A 10,640-nucleotide genomic window follows, 5' to 3' on the forward strand; every position below is an offset into this window, starting at 1 on the left:
CTAATCCTCCACCTAGCGGCGCCGGCACACGGGGTTCTAGTCACGGTTGGGGTGCCGGATTCTGTCCCGGTTGCCCCTCTTCCAAGCCAGCTCTCTGCTGTGGCCCGGGAAGGCAGTGGAGGATGGCCCAAGTTCCTGGCCCCTGCACCCCATGGGAGGCCAGGAGAAGCACCTGGCTCCTGCCTTCGGATCAGCGCGGTGCGCCGGCTGCAGTGCGCCAGCCGCAGCGCGCCGGCCATTGGAGGGTGAACCAACGGCAAAAGGAAGACCTTTCTGTCTCTCTCTCTCAATGTCCACTCTGAGAAAGAAAGAAAGGAAGGAAGGAAGGAAGGAAGGAAGGAAGGAAGGAAGGAAGGAAGGAAGGAAGGAAGGAAGGAAGGAAGGAAGGAAGGAAGAAGGGGAAGTGTAGGTGCAGCCGTTAAGATCCAAGATCTTACTTTAACAACAACAACAAAAAAAAATAGTAATAATGGTTAGTATTAGTGGCTAAACATTTATCATGCACCAGGCCAGGCACCATAGTTCAAATTTCACATGTATTGTATCCATTAATCCTCCAAAATCTGAAAATAAGACCTTATTTAACTCTATTTTACAGATGAGAAAATTTGCTCATGAAGAATGTTATTAAGCAGAACTAGAATTCAAACCCAGGCATTTTGACTCTATACAGTTTCTATCTTTAATCATCCAGAGACTTTAGTGTTTACTAACTCAAGTTTCAGCTCCTCAACTTGGTATACAAAAGATCCTTTCCAACTTAATTTCCTGACATTCTTGCCAAGTACTTTGTAAACTTTTTCAAACTCCAACCCATCTGTGCCTGTTTTCCGTACTCCAGCCCTACCTTCTGTCTGGAGAAATTCTCATACTTTAAGGACTACCTCAAGACATTATTCTTTTAGTGATGTTTTATCTTCAAGTAAGACAGTTACTTCTCTAGTTTCAATAACACTTCATGCCTAATTCATTATATTATTTACAATAATCTCTCCCACCAGGCCTCCAGCACTCCAGGAGAATCCTCATTCTTAGTATCTTTTCAATTTTGTATCCAGTGTCACATTTATGCACACAGTCCATAAATGCTGTACAAACAGGGATTGGCATTGGGTTACAGCCGGTTAAGCCACTGCCTACAGCACTGGCACAATCATATAGGTGTCACTTTGCATCCCGGCTATTCCACTTCCCATCCAGCCCCCTGCTAATGTGCCTGAGAAAACAACAGCAGATGGTCCAAGTAGTTAGGCCCCTGGCACCCATATGAAATCTGTATAGAGTTCCAGGCTTCCAGATTCAGCCTGGACCAGCCCTGGCTATTGCGGCCATTTGGGGAATGAACCAGCAGATGGAAAAAATCTCTCTCTCTCTCTCCCTCTCTAACTCTTTCAAATAAATCTTTAAACAAAATGCTGCAAAAATAAATGGTCTCCTCCTCTGCCTATTTTAATCAGACCCATCCTTTAAGGGCCCATTTCCTCCCATAAAAACCCTTCTTAGACCACTCCAGCCGAGAATCATCACTACTTCCTTTGAACTCAGCCATGCCACTGGCTCTAACACGTAATCTGGCAATCATTAATCATATCCATATTTATTGCATTATTAACTTTTCATGAATACCTATTTCCCCAGGGATCAACAGTATCTTTCATACTTCTGTTATCTACTTACAGTTATTAAGCATACAGTAGACATTTTAAAAATATTTGCTATTTGACTACCTGGATGTTCCAAAATAAATTTTACATACAAGGATGCCCAATTAACTTCAGTTTATTTCACATCTGTACATAAACTTTTTTTTATAAAGATTTAAGTTACGTATTTGAAAGGCAGGGTTACAGATAAAGGGAGAGACAGAGACAGAGAGAGTGAGAGAGAGAGAGAGAGAGAGAGAGAGAGAGTCTTCCTGGTTCACTCCCCAAATGGCCACAATGACTGGGGCTGGGCCAGTTGGAAGCCAGGAGCCAGGAGCTTTTTCTGGATCTCCCACATGGGTACAGGGGCCCAAACACGTGGGTGGTCCTCTGCTGCTTTCAAAAGTGGAGCAACAGGGACTCCATATGGGATGGCGGTGCTGCAGGTTGCAGCTTAACCCACTGTGCCACAACACCAATCCCTAAACTTATGATGGAACTGAAGTCATATAATTGGCACTAAAACACATCTCAATTAATAAATTAAGGTTCTTTCCACCAAACTTTTCCTTAAAATTCTTGACAATTCATTTAGTAGCTCTGGAATCTGAAGCTTCTGCCTCACTATTGAGCAGCTGTATTTCCTGCATGGTATTTTCCTTTTTTTATTTTTAATTTTTATTTTTTTGACAGATAAAGTGGACAGTTAGAGAGACAGACAGAAAGGTCTTCCTTTTTCCGTTGGTTCGCCCCCACAATGGCCGCTGTGGCCGGAACGCTGCAGCCGGCACACCATGCTGATCCGAAGCCAGGAGCCAGGTGCTTCTCCTGGTCTCCCATGCAGGTCCAGGGTCCAAGGACCTGGGCCATCCTCCACTGCACTCCCGGGCCACAGCAGAGAGCTGGACTGGAAGAGGAGCAACCGGGACAGAATCCGGCGCCTTGACCGGGACTAGAACCTGGTGTGCCGGCGCCGCAGGCGAAGGATTAGCCTAGTGAGCCGCGGCGCCGGCAGGTATTTTCCTTTTAAAATAACTTATTACCACAGTGTGTTCCTCCTCCCTTCCCACCTTTTTCTCTACATCTCTTTCTCTCTCCCTCACAGACACACACACATATATATTATATTCTGATCCTTCACTTTCTCTAGGACACCTTGTACTTACGATTTATTTTAATATGGTTAACAGTTTAATGGGGGAGTGGAAAAGAAAAGTCATCATTTATTTTTACACAGATAACTGTCTTCACATATAACTAAGTAAATAAAATAGACTTTGTAAGCAACAAGTAAAAATCAAGCTGCTTTAAATTATAATGAAACTAGCAACATAACCCTAAAACCTATGTGGGTCATCTGAAAATTTATAATGAAAAATAAGGAATCCTAATAAAGCTAAGGTACTGGAAAACACTTTAGGCAAATGACCTTAGGTTTATAAGACAAGTGGCTGGCAACAGAACCTAAAAAAAAGTAAGAACTGCCCATCAGAAATATATCAGCTTAAAAATAAAACACACACACACACGCATACACAGAAAGTCCAATAATATAATCTAGAAAACTGGAAAAAAATGTTGAATGTAAAAGAAAATGACTCATCCTATAGGTGCTAAAAATGAATATATACACAGAATAGACAACGTTAAGTGATAAAACTGAATTTTTGTTTCAACACTAAGAGACTTGCTGTGGGTGCTAAGATGCAGAGTGGTAAACCACCATTTGGGATGCCCATATCCTATACTGGGGTGCCTAGCCACTCCACTCTGATCCAGATTCCTGCTAATGAATCCTAAGAGGCAGCAAATGATGGCCCAAGGCCTGAGCCCCTGCCACCCTTGTGGGAGATCCAGATGGAGTTCTGGACTCCTGGCTTCTGCCTGGTCAGGCCCCAGCTGGTCTGGGCCTCTGGGAAGTGAACCCATAGATAGAACATACCTCTCTTTCTCTTTCTCTCTGTAGCTCTGCCTTTTAAGTAGATGAAAGTAAATAATTTGTTTAATTAAAAAAAAAAACTATCAGACTTGATAATCTCAAGCAACAATCTAGCTTTACAAATTGGGGACCTAGTCTATACAACAAAAACTGTATATTTAAAGTATCTTAAGAAAAAACAGAAAATACATGAACAATACAAATAAATTTTGGAGGAAGGAAGGAAAACAATATACACAAATTCAGGAATTTGTGATTTAAGTAACCACACCAATTTCTCTGTTGTGGCAGTAAAGCACACATGCATATACAAAGAGATATATTTTCTAGTGTTTCCATTTTTATTTCCAATTTACTAAAGAATAGAAAAATGCTTAAGAAAATATAGTTGTTTTTTTTTTTTTTTTTTTTTTTTTTTTTTTTTGACAGGCAGAGTGGACAGTGAGAGAGAGAGACAGAGAGAAAGGTCTTCCTTTGCCGTTGGTTCACCCTCCAATGGCCGCCGCGGCCGGCGCGCTGCAGCCGGCGCACCGCGCTGATCCGATGGCAGGAGCCAGGAGCCAGGTGCTTTTCCTGGTCTCCCATGGGGTGCAGGGCCCAAGCACCTGGGCCATCCTCCACTGCACTCCTGGGCCACAGCAGAGAGCTGGCCTGGAAGAGGGGCAACCGGGACAGAATCCGGCGCCCCAACCGGGACTAGAACCTGGTGTGCCGGCGCCGCTAGGCGGAGGATTAGCCTAGTGAGCCGCGGCGCCGGCAAGAAAATATAGTTTTAAAAGCATTTATTATCTGAGTCATTTGATTTGTCAAACTTTTTATTTAACTTTTTATATCAATCTTTATTTTTAAGATTTTATTTATTTATTTGAGAGGTAGAGTTACAGACAATGAGAGGGAGAGACAGAGAGAAAGGTCTTCTGTCCATTGGTTTACTCCCCAAATGGCTGCAACGGCTGGAGCTGCGCCGATCCGAAGCCAGGAGCCAGGTGCCTCTTCCTGGTTTCCCACGTGGGTGCAGAGGCCCAAAGACTTGGGCCATCTTCTACTGCTTTCCCAGGCCAGAGCAGAGAGCTGGATTGGAAGAGGAGCAGCCAGGACTAGAACCGGTGCCCACATGGGATGCCGGCGCCCCAGGTGGAGGATTAACCTACTGCACCACAGTGCCAGCCCTTATATTAATCTTTAAACAGGCCGAATCTGACCTGAGCCAGCTGCTGGAGTAGGATCAGAAATGAATTTAACTGGAGGCCAGTGTTGTGGTACAGAGGGCTAAGCGGCTACCTATGATGCTAATATCCCACTGCTCTGTTTCCAATCCCACCTCCCTGCTAATAATGTGCCTGGGAAGTCAGCAGATTTTAGTATTTTGGCCCCTTCCATCCACATGGGAGACCCAGAAGGAATTCTAAGCTCCTGGCTTCAGCCTGGCCCAGTCTCATCATTGCGGCTATTTGGGAACTGAACCACAGATGGAATATTTCAGTCTTTCCCTTTCTCTCTGTCCCTCTGCCATTCAAACAAATAAATCTTAAAAAAAAAAAAAAAAAAAAAAAAAAAACTTAACTAACTTCAAACCTAATCACCCATATCCACTGACAGGAACTTGCCACTAATAATTTCAGTGATCAATTCATCACATTTATATAATACTCAAAGCTACCAAATTTTACAAAAAGTGAATTTCAGACATCTGATATTAAATACAGAAAAATCTATGTAAATTTTTTTCTAAAGAATGTGCATGTCTCTTATCTTTTTACTTTTTTTAAAAAAGATTTTATTTATTTATTTATTTGAGAGGTAGAGTTATAGACAGTGAGAGGGAGAGAGAGAGAGAGTCTTCCCTCTATTGGTTCGCTTCCCAGATGGCCGCAACGGTCGGTGCTGTGCCAATTCGAAGCCAGGAACCAGGTGCTTCCTCCTGGTCTCCTATGCGGGTACAGGGGTCCAAGTCATGGCAGAGAGCTGGATTGGAAGAGGGGCAGCTTGGACTCAAACCAGCACCCATAGAGGATGCCAGCACCAAAGGCGGAGGATTAACCCACTGTATCATGGCGCCGGCCCCAAATCTATGTAACTTTAAAAATCCATGTGACCATACAGTGTAGGCCTTCTAACTAGATGTATAAAGCAAAAAATCTAGAGACAATAAGGAAATGTTCTAAGGTAGTAAAGGGTCACTTGTATCCAATGTCAACAACAGTCTCCATGTTACCAATACAAAATGGTACAGATGCAAAACTAACATTACATCCTGCACTTAAAACTAGATTTTAACAAGTTTAACTTGGGGCCAGCACTCTGGCATAGTGGGTTAAGCCACCACTTTCAGCACCGGTTTGATTCCTAGCTTCTCCACTTCCGATCTAGCTCCCTGTTAGTCCCCTGGAGAGCAGTGAAAGATGGCCCAAGTGCTTAGGTCCCTGCCACGACTGTGGGAGACCCAAAGGATGCTCCTGACTTCCTTGCAGCCACCTGGGAAGTGAACCAGCAGATGGAAGATCTCTCCCTTTCTCTTTAACTTTGCCTTACGAATAAAATAAATAAATCTTAAAAAAAAAAAAAAAAAAGCTGAACTTAAATTGAACTAGAAGAGAGGTCTATTTTCTTCAGGATCAGGGTTCTCTATCACCAAATGTAGCATTATGGTAGAATTATTCAATTTTGAATGCAAGAAGCCTTAAGATGAAATTGAAAAGTAGATTTGTGAATCCACACAAAAGGTGAATGTCTCATGAACTGGCCAGGAAGCTCCTACCCACCATGAACAGTGAAAAGTAGTCTATTACACACTACTTTTTTTTTTTTTTTTTTTTTTGACAGGCAAAGTGGACAGTGAGAGAGAGACAGACAGAGAGAAAGGTCTTCCTTTTTTCCCCGTTGGTTCACCCCCCAATGGCCACTGCGGCCGGCACGCCACACTGATCCGAAGCCAGGAGCCAGGTGCTTCCTCCTGGTCACCCATGCGTGTGCAGGGCCCAAGCACTTGGACCATCCTCCACTGCACTCCCGGGCTACAGCAGAGAGCTGGACTGGAAGAGGAGCAACCGGGACAGAATCCAGCGCCCCGACCGGGACTAGAACCCAGTGTGCCGGCGCCACAGGGGAGGATTAGCGTATTGAGCCACAGCACTGGCCTATTACACACTATTTCTAAGTGTGTGATCCATAACAGACATTCAAATTGGCTAACAAACTCCCTAAGGAAATGAAAGTTGCCTCCACAATAGCACAAGATAGGATAACCATGAGCTTTGCTTAACTATACTGACAAGCTCCTTTCCGGCTTATCCTAAATCAAATGACTTTTAATGAATGGCAACAAACTGCAAATATGACTGTGTTTTAGATTCACAACTCAGGCCCTAAAGGAATCTATCTGCCTTATTTTTGGAATCTTATTTTTACTTCATTAAAGCAGTACAGAAAATAATTATCATATATATGACAAGGAACAAGAAGATTCACAAGCATAAAGATGGTGTAAACTCATTGTTCAGGAATATGATTGGTTATTCCATTTAACAGTGAAAAGTACCCAGGGAAATGAACATACAACAAAGAAATATAGTCAGAAAATGAAGCTGCAGCCAATGTTCCCTGTTCCCACCCATATAAAAGTCCAGGATTTATTGATATAATGAATGCCTGAGCTACCAGAATTTTTTTTCTCTTTTAAAAGGATTTCTCAGGACAAAAATTCCTTTAACTATTCAGTTCATTCCAGTGCTGGGCCCAACTGGATAAACTATCAACTTTTAATATAATCAAAATTAGCCTCCGTACAAATCAGTGCTATTCTTTTAAGAAGGAAAGAAGGATCAGATTGAAATTTTTTAAAATAATTTTTAAAAGCCCTCATAAAGGGAAAAGTTTTGTTTTTAAATATTTTACTGAAAATATGGGGTCAGATTTCAAAAAAAAAAAAGGCTGTTTAAACACTGTGACAGTATATGTGAAAAGCTGAAAGAAAAAATCATTTAAAAATTATATTTTAAAAATAAGTGTAATACAAATTACGAAACATTTATTCAACAATAATATCAATTTATTGACCCAGCTATCCGGTGAAGAAAACTCACTTCATACTCTGTTTTTAACCTCCACAGCAGTGTTTGAAGTTGATGGGCTCTCCCAGAAATCCTGGACTCAAACAACTCTCAATCAGCCGTTAGATTCTCCATTTTAACCTGCTAGCCTTTTACGACTAAAAATCCATATTCTCCCTGGCTCCGAAACATTTTTTTCTTCTAGGAAATGTGTGGGGGCGTGTGTCCAGAGGAGGGGTAGGTAAACCCCTTTTGACCAGTGTTCACAGCTTTCCCAGTAAATAGCTGTTTTCTCCCCACGATGCTTTCATTCTTCTTTTATACTGCTTTTCACTCCTATTCTGCACTTAAAGCCTGGGCTCCCAAAGCCGGCCTCTACCCCTCACCCTTGTGCAATACCATACGGTTCCCCCAGTTGCTTGCGGGATGGCACCTGAGAGGCAAGCGCGAACCCCTGCGGCTGGCGCTGGCTAAGCGCGGATAGGGCGGACGGCTGTCACTGGGGAGCAGGCGTGGGCCAAAGCCGAGGCAATTTCTGACTGCTCATCGCCCGGCCCCGCGTGGCTGAAGGTCTCCAAGCCCCTCGGTCCGCCCCGGCAAGCCAGAAGTGCAGCTGTTGCGGAGCAGGAAGCTCATCGCGGGCCCTGCGCCGCGACGACAGGCCGAGGAGAAAAAGAAAAGGGGCTCACTGCAGCTAGCAGCCTCAGCCCTGGGGCTAGGAAACCCCGAGAGCAAAACCCTCGCCCCGGCCTGACGGCAACCGGGAGATCGCGGAGCCACCGCCACCGACTCAGCCCAGCCCATAGGGGCCCGCCCAGGGGCCACTCCCCAGGGGAGGCAGCCAGTCACTCGCCCGCCCTTCCGGGCCCGCTCCCGAGGGGACGGTCTCCCGCCCGCCCTCCACACACAGCTCCTCAGGCCAGGCCCCCAGGGCTTCGTCCACCTCTCACCTTTGACGACGCGGTCAGCCCCGGGAGGGGGCGGCGGGGGCGGGGGTGGGGGCGGTGCGGCCCGCGCCGGCTCCGGGGCGGCCATGCTGGGCCCGGGGCTCGGCTAGGCGTTGGGCCGGGCGGGGTTTGGGGGCGGGGGCGGCGGCTACCAGAGCCAAGCGGCGGCCCCGCCGGGGAACATGGCGGACCCTCGTTCCCTACAGAGGGGCTAAGACCGGCATGCACCGCGCGTGCGGGGGCGGGGGCGGGGCAGGCTCTAGGGACTTGGGCAAAATTACTGAGGCTAGAAGAGAAACGGGACGAGGCCAAGGGATCAGGTTAAAATTTCTTTGCGTACAGAAACAAAAGAGGGTGAGGAGAAGGGACAGTCTGTAGCTGGCTGCTGGGATAAATGAAAGCAAGGAAACTACACCGGCTGTCATGCAGCTAATAGTAAAATGGGGAGAGGTGATTAAACTTCAGAATCTGCTACTAACAGAGAACCAAATGTATCACAATTTAGCTACCAGATCTGAGTACTAAAGGGTGGACGGGATAAGAACATAGGAGACATTATAGGTTCTCCAGCCAAGAAGGGAAGATTTTCAAAATGGAGTTTGGAAAGAATTCTGGCCCTTGTGTCTAGACTCTGGAATTGTCAAGAGTCTGAAGGCACAGGTTTAAAACGCAGCTGAAGCAGGCCAAGCTCCAAGGGTTAAGAATCAAAACAGGTAAGGAGAAGTAAGAGGATGACACCGCCAGATGTTCGAATAATCTGCAGAATCCACCTGAAAAAGACACAGCCTCCCTCTTGATTCATGCAGAAAATAGATTCGGAAAGTAGAGTAAATAGGAAATTGGAAACGAATTCCTTATTTCTGTGCACACACAGAATCTGGGCCTGGGTAACCTATGGGACCTCTCTAGAGATCAAAGTGACTGAGTGACATTCGTGGGGAATGGAGCAGAGGGACAAGGACTGTCTGTCGATCCATAATTATTAGAAGAATATCTACTAAGGATATGGATAGGAACCAGCATATCCACTGTCTGTTTATGAGGGTACTTTAAAAAGTTTGTGGAGACAACAGGCATTTGACACAGTGGTTAAATTGCTGCTTGAAACATCTGCATCCTATAGCCAAGTGCCTTGTTCAGGTCCTGGCTACTCTGATTCCAATACAGCTGCCTATGAATTGCACTCCCTGGGGGTAAAAATGATGGTTCAAGTACGTGCACCCCTGCCACTCATGTGGAAGACCCAAATGGAGTTTCAGATTTCTAGTTCTGGCCTGGCCCAGCCCTGGCTGTTGCAGGGATTTGAGGAGTAAACCAGAGGATAGGAGATCTGTTTGTTTCTCTGCCGTTCTAATAAAATTGAGAGAAAAAGGTTTATGAAAAAATGGAATGAAAACATAAATATATTTTTGTGCAAGACATTTTTCAAATCTTGGGCCAGGTTTGTGGCGCACCAGGCTAAGCCAGCCCTGCAACACCAGCATCAAATATGAGTACTGGTTGACTCCTGGCTGCTCTACTTCCAATCCAGCTCCCTGCTAATGCACCTGGGAAAACAGCAGAAGATGGCCTAGCCACCCAAAGGGGAGACGCAGATGGAGTTCTAGGCTTCTGGCCTTGGCCTAGTGACCCACTCTGGCCATCTGACCATTTGAGGAGTCAACCAGCAGATGCAAGATCTTGCTCTCTTTATCTGTCTCTTGCTCTCTGTCACTCTGCTTTTCAAATAAATAAATCTTTCAAAAGAAAAATTGTTCCAACCATGCATAGTATTTTCATAATACACATTTTCTATGAACTTTATTATTATTTTTTTTTTCCAGGCAGAGTGGACAGTAAGAGAGAGAGACAGAGAGAAAGGCCTTTCTTTTCCATTGGTTCACCCCCCAATGGCCACTGCGGCCGGCGCACCACGCTGATCTGAAGCCAGGAGCCAGGTGCTTCTCCTGGTCTCCCATGCGGGTGCAGGGCCCAAGCACCTGGGCCATCATCCACTGCACTCCCGGGCCACAGCAGAGGGCTGGACAGGAAGAGGAGCAACCAGGACAGAATCCAGTGCCCT

At 45.3% G+C, this 10,640-nt stretch overlaps 1 protein-coding gene across 11 annotated transcripts in view; it reads right to left on the reverse strand.

The window, feature by feature from the left end:
• Positions 1-8,779, reverse strand: part of PPP3CB (protein phosphatase 3 catalytic subunit beta) — a 64,137-nt gene extending 55,358 nt beyond the window's left edge. For 8 of the 11 annotated variants that reach the window (XM_070057008.1, XM_070057007.1, XM_051823062.2 and 5 more), the window contains exon 1: positions 8,582-8,779. In XM_070057008.1, coding sequence (XP_069913109.1) covers positions 8,582-8,666 — 85 coding nt within the window. In that variant the 5' untranslated portion in view covers positions 8,667-8,779. 11 annotated transcript variants of the gene reach the window in all.
• Positions 8,780-10,640: the final 1,861 nt, after the last annotated feature.

The sequence above is a fragment of the Oryctolagus cuniculus genome, chromosome 15 (assembly GCF_964237555.1).
Source record: "Oryctolagus cuniculus chromosome 15, mOryCun1.1, whole genome shotgun sequence".
Classification (NCBI taxonomy): Eukaryota; Metazoa; Chordata; class Mammalia; order Lagomorpha; family Leporidae; genus Oryctolagus; species Oryctolagus cuniculus.